At 41.2% G+C, this 14,526-nt stretch overlaps 1 protein-coding gene across 1 annotated transcript in view; it reads right to left on the reverse strand.

The window, feature by feature from the left end:
* The window catches only part of LOC145045495 (Phosphorylase superfamily protein), a 7,268-nt gene extending 6,085 nt beyond the window's left edge, over window positions 1–1,183 (reverse strand). The window contains exons 1-2 of the mRNA XM_078993818.1: window positions 895–1,183; window positions 456–523 (exon numbers count right to left, since the gene is read on the reverse strand). Coding sequence (XP_078849944.1) covers window positions 456–523; window positions 895–1,117 — 291 coding nt within the window. The 5' untranslated portion in view covers window positions 1,118–1,183. The remainder of the gene's footprint in view (window positions 1–455; window positions 524–894) is intronic.
* Window positions 1,184–14,526: the final 13,343 nt, after the last annotated feature.

The raw sequence follows: 14,526 nt of genomic DNA on the forward strand, positions 1-14,526 counted from the left end.
TATCTTTCTCTTACATAATTTTCATTTTCAACTATTATATATGTAGCTTAGTATGTGTTCGGCATAAATATGTTATGTAATAGGATGATAAATGTGAAATTTCGAAAATATTGAAAGTAAATCAAGTTAGTGATTGAATTTTAAGAACATTATAATAAGTATATTAAACAAAATGATGTATTATGATAGGTTTGGATACCTAAGCTTATATACCCTTAAAGGTATATTCACTTTTCCATATATATATATATATATATATATATATATATATATATATATATATATATATATATATATATATATATATATATGTATGTATATATATATATATATATATATATATATATATATATATATATATATATATATATATATATATATATATATATATATATATATGAGCAAATGCAATCGAGCGAACCAATTTAAAATATTTGTTAGATATTGTCACATACCATGGCTAATCCAGTCATGACAATGATGACATTTTGATTTTCAAGAGTTCCTATACGAAATCTTCTCCCTGTAATTAAAAAACACGTTAGGTTTCAAGTTACCTATGCATATATTGTGATATAACTAATACTTCTATCGGATTTGGATGTGCATGTAAACCGATCGATTAGTACGAATTTGAAATTGTAATAAGTAATTCTGAGTGTTTCGATAACATGTTGTGATTCTAAGTATTTAAGGACAAAATATCATATTTAGGTAAATAAATAAGAAATTGTTATATGAAAATCGATTCCTAAGATCAATGCAAGTTTCATGCGTATCTCTTGCTAATTTAACTATCCAATTATTTGATTTTTAATCATTTTCAAAACATAACCACCAAAGTTCCCCCATATATACAGACATACATATATATCATAATTGTATCAACTTTACCTGAAATATCAATATAAGGACGTTTTTTATTTGCTATGAAGCTCGATGACTGCAAAAGTGGATTCATTTCAAAGCTATTGGGCACGACAATACCATATGAACTAACCTTGTTTACCTTATCAATCTCTTTCAATAAACTCGTAGGAACCATACATTCAACTCTATTTGCCAAGAAACATAACCCTACAATAAACCATCCAAACGTCTTAAAGAAAGCCCTCATCTTTCTTTGTGTGTGTGTGTGTGTTTTCAGCGTGCTTTTACTGTGTTCTTAGGTATTGAGGATTTAAGATTGTTCATGAGGTATTCTTATAGAATTAAGTGGATGATATTTAAAGGGTGAAAGACGGAAAAGTCGGGAAGTCCGTCAACTATGCAGTTCTTGGTTGGCGGATTGAGTGTACAAGTGGTGATGCTTGTTTGGCAGATCATGTTTACAAGTGGGGTCATTTAAAATTACTTATATTTTTATTATAGAATGATATAACACGACAAATTTTGTAATTTTTTGACAAATCAAAGGTCATTTTCTGTATATTAGTCAATAACATATGATAAAAATAGTTTTTTAAAAGAATATTAATTCAGCATGTATTTTTTTTGAATGAAGATTATTAAAAACTATACAAAATTACATAAATGGTCCTTGTAAGTGGCAGAAAATACCATCGCAAGTCCATTTAAGGAATTTTGAACATAGATACTCCTTCAAAATGTAAAATGGTACATGAATGGTCCTTACGACCAAGAAATAAAAATCAAGTTTTAATAAAATGACTAATATATCCTTCCTGTCTTTTTTTTTATTAATTAAAATAAGAAAAAGATAAATAGTCCTCTCTCTCTCTCTCTCTCTCTCTCTCTCTCTCTCTCTCTCTCTCTCTCTCTCTCTCTCTCTCTCTCTCTCTCTCTCTCTCTCTCTCTCTCTCTCTCTCTCTCTCTCTCTCTCCAAACACACACATACACACCCATTCTTATCTTTATCCTTGTTTCTCCATCCTATCACCAACAACGCCTCCTGCTATGGGTGTCAAATCGGGTCATCGTGTCGTGTTTTTGTCTGACACGACACAACAATGTTTTATGTAACACGAACACGACAGGACACGATATCGTGTTTTTTTTAACTAACACGAAAATAAACAGATTAAAAAACGACAAACACGACACGACAAAGATAGCATAATAAAAAATTAGTGTATTTAATTAATATTTAATCATACATAACACGAAAAACACGACAAACACGAAAAACACGACAAATACATGCTAATCGTGTGAATTTCGTGTCAAATTTTAAACACGAACACGAAACGACACGACATCATGTTTTTTGCACTTAACACGAACACGAATTTGAATTTCAGTTTCGTCCCAATCTCGTTTCGTTTCGTGTATTTTTGTCGTATCGTGTCAACAATTGCCACCCCTACCTCCTGCCGACGACCATTTCCCCGTCTAACCCCATCCATCAATTCCTATCACAATGTTACCAATCGTCTCCACACACTAATTTCATCATCCATCTACCAAATAATATTTACAATATATAATATCCTCAAATAGGATAATGAGATTTTCCCTTTTTAATGAAAATAAATATTTTGAGAATAAAATTAATAATTAAATCTAATTAAAATAAGTAAACCAAAATGTGGAAATAAATAAGATAGATTGTTATAAGGAAGCTTAAAGTGATCAAATTGTTTAGAAGATCAATTATGATGCTTAAAATGAAGACTAAAGGTAGACGGGCTCTTTTTGCTAAAACCCCGAAACATGGATACGATCAATCTTGACTCATTTTTGGGACCATTTTGGTAATGAACTTATATTTTCAATGTTTTAAGTTATAACTTCTAAGCTAAAAAAATATAACATTTGGGAAAGATTTAAGTTTAAGCTAAAGATGTCAAAATATAACATTTGGGAAAGATTTAAGTTTGAGGGGCTAATGTTGATAAATCAGTCAAACCCGAGGTTGGATTTGAAAGTGTTTTGAACATACTCTATAGAAATTTAGTAAATTATGGACAAAATTCTTAGTAATGAAACTTTGTTTAATTTACTAGTCAATTGATGTCTTTTTTAGAGAATATAAAACTAGAAGGTCTAACGTGAAAATAAATGTATTAATTAAACTAGTTGATGATTTTCTCACATCAAGAGAAAGAGGTTGAGAATTGAGATGGAGGAATATTCCCTTGTTTTTGGCAGGAAGAGTTTTAGCCTTTGTTGCCCCTGGGTAGAGCGAGTCTACTTAGTGAACTGGGAGGACGCGAAGATCGATTGATCCATACGAATCTCGAGAGTGGATGGTTAATCGCTCATTTACAATTAAGCAATCGTTAGACTAGAAGCTATAGGTGAGAAACTCTCATTATTTTTTGTGGGTCACAACACATTTTTTTCTCATTTTCATTTCCCTTACTTAAACCTAAGGAATGTTTGGAAAACTTCTCTCACTATTTTTTTTAATCAAATTAATTATTTTTTATGATTTATAATTTTTAAATTAATAATAAACATAAAATTTAATTACAAATAGAAAACATTTCATTAATTAAAATAAAAATTACATTAAACCTAATATTTAAATAAGTAGAAAATTAAAGAAAAAAAAAACACTAACAAAAAATCAAACAAACCACAACATAGAAAACATAATTAATATCCTAATTAAAAAATAAACCAAAATACGTCACTCAGAATCATCATCCTCATTGTCTTCATCATTCTCCTGAACGTCACTCTTGTCTGATTCATCAAACAAATAATTGTGATAATACTCTATCGGTGGCTGAATATGAGCTCCATAAACGTGCTCCACCAAATGCACGAACGGCGTGATGAATGAAGTAATTGTGTACTTCTCTTCTATTTTCCCTATACTCTTGTGTACCAACTGTTACTCCTTCGACATTTGGCAAAACTTCATTTTCATTATACTGACATATGGCTCTTCATTCATTTTCAATAATCATATAACCTTTTCACTTCATATGACCTTGCCCCGATTGCTAGTACTTGCCAACGTCTTTTAATTACACCAAATGTTCGCTCCACATCCTTCCTAGCTAACTCTTGCACCTCTTTAAACTTTTTCATTTTTTGATCGTTAGGACATGTAAACGATAAACTTAGTCTCCCCTTGACCGTCGAATCGGATGATGAAGATGATGCCATTTTGATTAATATTTTTTGGAGAGAGCAAGAAGGTTTGGGTTGTTGGGTGTTGTGGTATTCATAGTGGGGGAATAGAAAAAAAAACAAGTATATATATATATATATATATATATATATATATATATATATATATATATATATATATATATATATATATATATATATATTAAAGTTATATAGCCGTTTGAACCAAAAAAAACTAAGCAACCAATTAGAAGAGAAGTGAGAACGCGGCAACCCCACCCCACCTCCTTCCCCGCGCTCGCCTTCCCGCACCACCAAAGCCGTGTTCATCGGAGTGGGAAAGGTCCTGCCCCTATTCTCGCACCTAGCACCGTTCGGTCTTAGGAAGAACTAAGGTTTCAAGAGAAGAGTCCATCATAAAACCTGAAAGGTAGAAATTCTCTGTTTATCTGCTAAAAATCAACCTAGGATTTTGTTAGATTAAGGTGTCTACGTCAATAACTAAATTGATGTATTATTGAACTAGAAAAACAGTTTATTTGGGATGCCCTCAAAACTAGTATTTGGATAGAATGAGTGTTGGAGTAAGAGACTGATTTGTTAATTTGTTAGTTTATTATATGATTAATTAGAAATTAAAATAAATGATTTATTAATATATTACATGATTAATATATTAATTGGAAATAATAATAATTAATTTGGAATTAATCAGAAACTAATTAGAATTAATTTCGGAATTAATTGAATTAATTAAAAGTGTCGCGACTAAGGTTGTTATTGTTCAAAAGTTGAACAAAATAAGACTTCCAAAACCTTCCCCATAGGGACGGTTTTGGAAGAGCACTAGATATGGTATCTGGAAGCTTCCTTGAGATTAGGATCTAGATAATCGATTTGAATTTTGTAATATTATTATTTAATTCAAATTAGGGTTTTTAGGGTTATCCTACAGCCTATAAATAGGGTCCTTTGGGAGCTCTATTTCGTCCACCACATATACTCTTTGAATACCTGAAATTTTGCTCTAGCCTCATCTCTCCTTAAGTCTTCTTGCTACTAGGGTTTTGGGTACAAACCATTAGAAGCATCCATTCATTTCGTGCTAGTTTTCCAAGATTTTGAAGAAGGATTCAACTTTGATTATTTTTAATAATAATTAAACTGTATGTAACCCTAATTGATGTGAATTTCGATTTCATAGCCTCTCTCCCATGGTTTCTTGATATTTATAGTTAACTGTTGTCAATAGAGAAAACATAGATTTTTTCTAGGTTGAATGTGAAGTGGGTTTTTCCGCCACATGTAATCCTTTATAACCTAGAAAATTCATCAGTGGTATCAAAGCCTTAGCTTTCTATTTTGTTGTGCACTAAAATTAATTGATCAAAATTAGGGTTTATGGTAATTAAACCCTAAAGGAAAAAATTTCGACTTGGCTAGGGTTTTCTGGAACCCTAGTCACCGTCCCCTTATTTTCGAAAATAGATGTTTATCCCTAGGATTTTCTAGTTTTATTAATTATTATTTTAATATGATTTAAAAGTTGAATAATTAAAACCTGATAAACACTGCCCTTTTTTCGAAAATTAGAAGAATAATGGAGTAGGATCAAATTTGAATTATTTAATTAATTGTTTAATTGGTAAATAATTATTTAATCCATGTGTTTAAATTTAAATTGTTTAATTGGTAAATAATATGATTTAAATTTATTTAATTAATTGTTTAATTAAGATAACAAATTAAATCATTATTTAGTTTAAAATTAATTAATTATTAATTGTGTAATTAGAAAATTACTTTTAAACCCTATTATTTTGAAAATTTTTAAAGTACACCTTATACTATACATGATTAAATGTTTAATATATTATATATAAGATAAGTCAGTCAATCAATAGTAGGCCTCATTTACGAAGTCATGCTATAAGGGGGTATAAGGAAACGACCTATAAAATGACCGTTGAATGGGTATCCACTCTCATCCACCGCTCCCTTGTGTGGTGGAGAGTCATTAGCCGAACGGGTTGATAGGACATAACCTCATAAAGTGTGATGCTATTAAAGTACTAGAACATTTTTGAACAAATCCCAACTCTAGTTACTTTAGGACAAAATGTGAAATGCATGGTAGTCCATGAAAATGCACATCACTATTTATATCTCATTAGTGGAGCGTACATGATTAATTGACATACTAATTTGGGACTATAAAATTGAGTGATGGACTGTAACATCCCAAAATACGAGCCAAAAATTTCATTTTTAGAACATGTATTTAGCAAAACATTAGAAATAAAACGTTCAACGCTCATATCATTTCACAAAGATATTGCACGTCCGGAAAACATTTTTATAAAACGCAATAGTGTCAGAGTATAGATCCCCAATAAGATCTCATAATGCGGAATACAAAGCGTGTGTGTGACGTACCGCTACCGCGCCGGCTCCTTCCCCTTCGAAGAAGAGGTACCTGAAACCAAAAATGAAAACTGTAAGCACGAAGCTTAATGAGTTCCCCCACTGTACCACATACCATAAAATCACATAACATACATATACTGCTGGGCATATCTGGGTGCCCGACCTACCCCTTCAGTCCTTGCGATCGGATATTGTCGGGCATATCTGGGTGCCCGACCTACCCCTTCGGTCCTTGCGACCGGATACTGTCGAGCATATCTGGGTGCCCAACCTACCCCTTCGGTCCTTGCGATCGGATACTGCCGGTCATATCTGGGTGCCCGACCTACCCCTTCGGTCCTTGCGACCGGATACTGCCGGATATATCTGGGTGCCCGACCTACCCTTTCAGTCTTTATGACCGAATACTAGGGACTATTTCACCCCCTACTGCTACCACATAACACATATCACATAACATCATATCATACTAGCACATAAACATAACACAGGTAGTAGCAACCCTAGATGAATATCACGGAGACCATCATCTATCATACAACTCCTACTGGTGGGCCAACATTGTGGCTGTAGACCCACCGCTACTGGAAGGTAACTCACCTCGTAGCTGCTGATCTGTGTGGGAACGGTCTGTCTGCTGCCGCTACTCCGGAAATCCTCCGGCTGCAATTCCTACCAAACACTTAGTCGAATACTGCTAACCGACCTCAGGGTAAACTGACCATTTACCCTTAACCAAACCATGAGTCAAAGTCAAAGTAAACTTCCAGTTGACCCGACTCGCCGAGTCCCTATCCCTTTGTCTGACCACTATCCCGTCTCTACTCATCGAGTTTGGCATTGACTCGACGAGTTTTCCTTCTAAGCTGATGACCAAACGTTCTTCATTCTACTCGCCGAGTTATATGAACAACTCGTCAAGTTCTTCTTCATCTAAAGAACACTCTATGCTGAGACTCTTCGAGTTGTATGAACAACTCGCCGAGTCCGTTCTTGAGTCAAGAAGATTGCCTTGAACTCGCAGAGTCATGGCATTGACTCGCCGAGTTACTGCATGAGTGAGTTTGGCTTCCAACCCACTAACTCACACCCTATGACTCACTACTCCAACCCGCAAACACGACAAGGGGGAAAACTCGGGGACTCGCGACTCGACTCGCCGAGTCAGATGAACGACTCGCCGAGTCTTCCGCATGCAAATACTATACACACGATTCTGCTTGAATCTAACCCACGTCATTCATAGATCTGGGTTTGTAGGGCCTGGTTTACACGTAAAGTTTCCAACTTTACGTGTAAATAAACACCCATGAGGGTTTTAGGGCTCAAAATGCACCAAAAGAGTAGATTTAGGGCTTTCATGCACTATGGCTCCATAAAGGCAGTAGATCCAAGCTCCTGGAGCTCAATCATGCCTAGATCTAGAGGCTAAACAACTTATTACGAACCCTAAGACACAAACAAGCTTGGGAAAAAGGCTCAAGAAGGACTTTCATGGAGCTACAAGGGACAATAAGCATGAAAACAGAGGGAAACTGAGTTATACCTCAAGGAAATCACTGAGATAACACCAATATGCCTGGCCTCCTTCTTCTCTTCTTGATCTACTCTCCTTCCCTCTCCAAATCTTCAAGAAAACACACCAAAATGCTTCAATCTCACAAGGAACAGGCTTGAACAAAGTATAAGGCTCTGGGGGTGAAGGGGGCGAGCTTAGGGGCGGATATGAGGGTTTAAATAGGGTGCAAACCCTTGAAATTTAGGGTTTCATCAGACAGCGGGGACTCGCCGAGTACAAAATATGGACTCACCGAGTCGCCAACTTAAATGTGTTCCGGATCTCATCTCTACTCGGCGAGTCGGACCTACAACTCGCCGAGTCCAATGCTAAAAATGAAAAACACTAAGATAAATTTTACGTACCAAGAACCAGGTGCTACAAATCTCCCCCACTTGTTTTAGACTTCGTCCTCGAAGTCTGCCGCTCGATCCTGAAACAGCTCGGGGTAATGCTCCATCATTTCTTCCACCGGCTCCCAAGTCCATTCCGAACCCTTGCGGTGCTGTCATTGCACTTTCACTAGTTCCACCCTCTTGTTCCTTAGATCCTTCGACTTCCGGTCGAGGATTGCGAATAGGCGCTCAATGTAATTCAGGCTGCCATCAACCTGTATATCCTCTAACGGCACCACTGCTGAATCATCCACGAGTCACTTCCGCAGCTGGGAGACATGGAAGGTGTTGTGGATCTGACTGAGCTCGGCTGGCAGATCCAGCCTATATGCCACTTTGCCCACCCGGGCTACAACCCTGAACCGACCAATGTATCTCGGGCCCAACTTGCCCCGCTTCATGAATCGAATGACGCCTTTCCAAGGCGACACCTTCAGGAGAACCATATCCCCGACCTGCAACTCCAGGTCTGATCTACGCTTGTCGGCGTAACTTTTCTGCCGACTCTGCGCAGTCTCAAGCCTGCTTCGAACCTGCTGGATCCTCTCGGTCGTCTTGAGCACCACCTCGATGCTCCCCATGACCCTTTGACCAACTTCACCCCAACATATCGGGGTCCTACACCTCCGTCCGTACAACATCTCGAATGGGGGATGGTCAATACTCGCGTGGTAGCTGTTTTTGTACGAGAAATCAGCCAAGGGAATATAGGTATCTCAACTACCACCGAAGTCTAACACGCATGCCCGCAACATATCCTCCAAAGTCTGGATGATCCGCTCGCTCTAACCATCCGTCTACGAGTGAAAGGCGGTGCTAAAATGCAGACGAGTGCCCAACTCATCATGAAACCTCTTCCCAAACTTGGAAGTGAACTGCACATCTCGATCTGATATCACTGACACTGGCACCCCATGCCGCGCCACTATCTCCCTGATATAGATATCAGCCAACTTTTCGGCCGAGATACTCTCCTGAATCGGAATAAAATGGGTGCTCTTGGTCAACCGATCCACGATCACCCAAATCGAATCTACTCCTCGCGCCATTCGTGGAAGCTTTGTGATAAAATCCATCGTAATATCCTCCCATTTCCACAATGGGATATCCAACGGATGCATCTTGTCGTGCGGTCTCTGATGCTCGGCCTTGACCTTCCTGCAGGTCAAACGCCGCTCGATGTACCACGCTACATCCCGCTTCATGCAGGGCCACCAATAGTGTAGGCGAAGATCCCGATACATCTCCGTCGCCCCTGGATGAATAGAGAATCGGGATTTGTGCGCCTCCTCCATCAAGATCTGGCGCACGCCCCAGTGATACTGCACCCACACCTTACGGTGTAGTGTCAATAACCCTCGGCTATCATAATCGAAGGAGGTGACTTGACCCACTATACGCTCACTCTTCCGATGTTCCTCCTTCATAGCCTCCTGCTGAGCTTCCCGAATCTGTTCTAACAGGGGAGGCACTACAGTCATCATCATGCAAATACCCCTGATCGGCGCCGCCTTGCGGCTAAGTGCATCGACCACCACATTGGCCTTCCCCGGGTGATAAAGGATCTCACAGTCATAATCCTTCACCACGTCCAGCCACCGACGCTGCCTCATGTTCAGATTCGGCTGATCCATGAGGTACCTCAAACTCTTGTGGTCCATGAAAATGGTACAGTGAACCTCGTAGAGGTAATGCCGCCATATCTTGAGGGCGAAGACCACTGCCCCAATTCTAAATCATGCGTCGGGTAGTTCGCCTCGTGAGGCTTCAGCTGCCTCGAGGCATAAGCAATGACATGCCCCCTCTGCATCAATACTGCGCCTAAGCCCGAGATAGACGCATCACAGTACACCACAAAATCCTCTATGCCCTCGGGTAGGGCTAAGATTGGCTCCTCACACAATCTCTGCCTCAGAATCTCGAACACTGCCTGCTGCTCAGGCCCCATTCGAAAGACCACGGTTTTCCTAGTCAACCGTGTCAGGGGTACGACTATCTCGGAGAAATCCTGAATGAATCTCCGATAATATCCTGCTAATCCTAGGAAACTCCGAATCTCGGATGGAGACTTCAGAATCTCCCATCTCATCACAGCCTCCACCTTGGTCGGGTCTACTGAAATCCCATTCTGGTTGAAGAGGTGCCCAAGAAACTGCACCTTGCACAACCAAAACTCACATTTGGAGAACATGGCATACAAGCTCTCCCTCCTCAAGGTCTCCAAAACCTCTCTCAGATGCTCCTCGTGCTCCTCCTGCGTCTTGGAATAAACCAAGATGTCATCAATGAAAACTATCACTGACCGATCCAGCATTGGTCTACACACGCGGTTCATGAGGTCTATGAATGTGGCAGGAGCTTTGGTGAGCCCAACCGGCATCACCACGAACTCATAATGGACATAGCGCATCCGAAACTCGGTCTTCTACACATCCTCCTCTCTGACCCTCATCTGATGATAACCTGAATGCAAATCAATCTTGGAGAACCAAGATGCTCCCTGTAACTGGTCAAAGAGGTCATCAATCCTCGAGAGTGGGTAATGGTTCTTCACTGTTACCTTATTCAGTTCCCGGTAATCTATACACATCCGATGCGACCCGTCCTTCTTCTTCACAAATAGGATCAGGGTGAACTGCTCGGTCGAATAAATCCATTGTCTACCAGCTCCTGCAGCTGCGTAGACAAATCCTGCATCTTGGGAGGAGCCAACCAATAGGGTGCCTTGGCTATCGGAGCCGCACCACGAACTAGGTCGATCCTGAACTCTACCTGACGCTCCGGAGGTATTCCAGGAAGCTCCTCCGGAAAAACATCCGCGTAGTCTCGCACCAATGGAACGTCGCTCACTGTCGCTTTACCCGTCTCCCGGGTATCCAGAACATATGCGACATATCCCGCGCAACCCTGCTAAAGGTAGCGCCTAGCCCTCGCTGCTGAACATCCTGCAGGTCCACGCTATGGCCTCTCGCTATGGATCACCAACTCTCCCCCACTCGGGGTCCTGATCCGCACTAGGTGCTGTGCGCAATTTATCATCGCCCCATTATGCCTCAACCAATCCATGCCTATAATCACCTTGTTCCCCCACAACGGGATGGGAACCAAATCCACCAAATAGTGCTCCTCAAATAACCTTAGAACACAATCCCTGAACATTGATGTTGCTCGTACCGATCGATCATCGGCAATCTCTACCTATAAAGGGCAATCTAACATGCCCGAAGACTCAGTAAATCTCTTGCTAAGCGCAAGGGAAACAAATGACCGGGTGGCACCCGAGTCAAACAACACCTGAACTAGGATACCGTTCACATGGAACGATCCTAACGCATGAACACAGGGAACATATCAATAACACAACATCATAAAAATAAAGATAGAGGGAAATAACCATACCCGTCACCACATCAGGTGCGGCGCGTGCCTCCTTTGCAGTCAGCTGAAACGCCCGGCTCCTCACCACTGGAGCCTCTGCCTTGCCCTGCCGTCCATCTGTAATCTGCAGGGTAGCTGGAGTTGGCGCCTTAACCGACGCTGATGCTGTCAACTCAGGGCAATTGGCCTTCTTGTGGCCCTTCTGGTTGCAATGGAAACATAGAAACTCAGACGTCTGCATCACAGGTGCAGGGGCGGTAAAATCCCGGCTGAAGTGCCCTGACTTGCCGCACTTGTAGCAGCCTGACGATCCTATCTTGCACACTCCCTCGTGCGCCCTACCGCATTTCTTACAGCGGTCGCGTCCCTGTTGGCCTTTCGGCCCCGCACCTAATCCCTTGGGCTTCTTTCCCATAGCCCCCATAACATGCCCCTCTTCCACCTTCCTCTTCCGGATGTGCTCCAGATCTATCTCCCTCTCCCTTGCCCTGGAAATCATATAGTCCAGGGTAGGGAAAGCTGAAAATTTGACATGCTCTCGAATATCAGCTCGTAGCATGTCATGATAGCGGGTCCTCCTCATATCCTCATCACCCGCGTACTGGGGCACCAGTAACGCTCTCTCTCGGAACTTGGCGTTGATCGCCACCACAGTCTCCGTCGTCTGTCTCATATCCAATAACTCCCTGGCCAGCTGCTGAAGCTCGACAGCCGGGGCGAACTCTGCCCTGAACCTGGTCGCGAAGTCCGACCAAGTCATAGCCTCAACAACCGAGGCTCAAAACGAGTCACTCACGGACTCCCACCAATCCCTAGCTTGATCTCGTAGACACCCCATTGCGAACCTCACCTTCGACCCCTCAGGGTAGAAGCTAATCATTTGTGCAGACTCGATGTCTGCAATCCATCGTCTAGCGGCTATGGGGTCCTTTGCCCCGTGAAAATCCGGCACACCACTGCCCCGGAAGTCCTTGAAGGACAGTGTGCGGGATCCCGACTGGCCAGATGCCATGTCGCTCTTGAATGCCCGGAGGCGATCCTCCATCAACTCCAATATCCCTTCCTTGATCGACCCGAAGATAATGGGGGTCGACTCAAAGATGCCTCTGGTGATCTCTGACGCAATGCATTCGCATAGCCCTTCATCTACTGGCTCGGAACCTGATCCCAAACCCGATCCCTCTCCTGTACTGCCAACTGCAGGCCTCGAGCGTAGCACCACCATTCTCAAATACATAAATAATAATTGTTAGTGATACTGATACCTCTGGAGGGATTGCACCTACTACAAGTTTCCTAATCTTATCTTGGCCTTCCTCGGTTCGGGTACGGATCCTCTACTTTTAGTAGTACGGGCCCATACTACCTTCCACATCTATCTGTACCTTCTCCAAGACGGCCTTGATTCCACCAGGTCCCTATCACTACCACTGATCACCACTATACTCATCATAGGCTTGCCCCAGGAAAATCTCTAACTCCACTCGACCCGGTCCTCAGCTGCCTCCTTGTAATGCCAGTTAGCCATTATCTAAATACCATCACATGTGATGAGGCTCAGATAATCCTTCGAGTAACAGATTCGTCCCTATAATGGTTAGACTCAAACGAGAGCTGCGGAATAGGGCCAAATCCAACACTCTGAGATTATTCAATCCTGATCACATGTGATGGGACGTATTCACCTAATGGCTGACTGCCATCACTTAGAACCCCACAAAGCACAAAGCAAGCAACATTCAGACAAAAGGGAACAATCTCATGCAAATCTGTTCTTATAGAGAGAAACCGAACTAGCATACAGTGCTAAACTCATACTATCAGGCATAACCTTACATGCTATCCTACTTCTGTCCACTCAGTTCTAGCATGCAGTTTTCATACACTGAAGCACATAAGGCATCACTCCTAGATCCTTAGTCCTATTCTAGTATGCTGTTCTACTGAAACTGATAAACATAGCATATGCTTGTATGGGTACTTTGGGGAATACTTACTTGAGCTCGGTCGGTTGCGCACATCACACACTTTGTTCTTTCTTAAAACCCCTTACTTAGCCTTTTAAAAAACATTTTCTCTTTCTAAAATCTCATAATCCCTCGATTTGAGTTCAAACACCCCCAAAGGTGTGTCCGAATCCCTCAAACCAGGGCTCTGATAGCAACTTGTAACATCACAAAATACGAGCCAAAAAATTCATTTTTAGAACATGTATTTAGCAAAATATTAGAAATAAAATGTTTAACGCTCATATCATTTCACAAAGATATTGCACGTCCGGAAAACATTTTTATAAAACGCAATAGTATCATAGTACAGATCCCCAGGAAGATCTCATCACGCGGAATACAAAGCAAGTGTGTGATGTACCGCTACTGCACCGGCTCCTTCCCCTTCGAAGAAGAGGTACCTGAAACCAAAAATGAAAACTGTAAGCGCGAAGCTCAGTGAGGTCCCCCACTATACCACATACCATAAAATCACATAACATACATATACTACCGGGCATATCTGGGTACCCGGCCTACCCCTTCGGTCATTGCGACCGGATACTGTCGGGCATATCTGGGTGCCCGACCTACCCCTTCGATCCTTGCGACTGGATACTGTCGGGCATATCTGGGGTGCCCAACCTACCCCTTCGGTCCTTACGACCGGATAATGCCGAGCATATCTGGGTGCCCGACCTACCCTTTCGGTCCTTACGACCAAATACTGGGGACT

This window comes from Lactuca saligna, chromosome 5, assembly GCF_052625555.1.
Source record: "Lactuca saligna cultivar CGN05327 chromosome 5, ASM5262555v1, whole genome shotgun sequence".
NCBI lineage: Eukaryota > Viridiplantae > Streptophyta > Magnoliopsida > Asterales > Asteraceae > Lactuca > Lactuca saligna.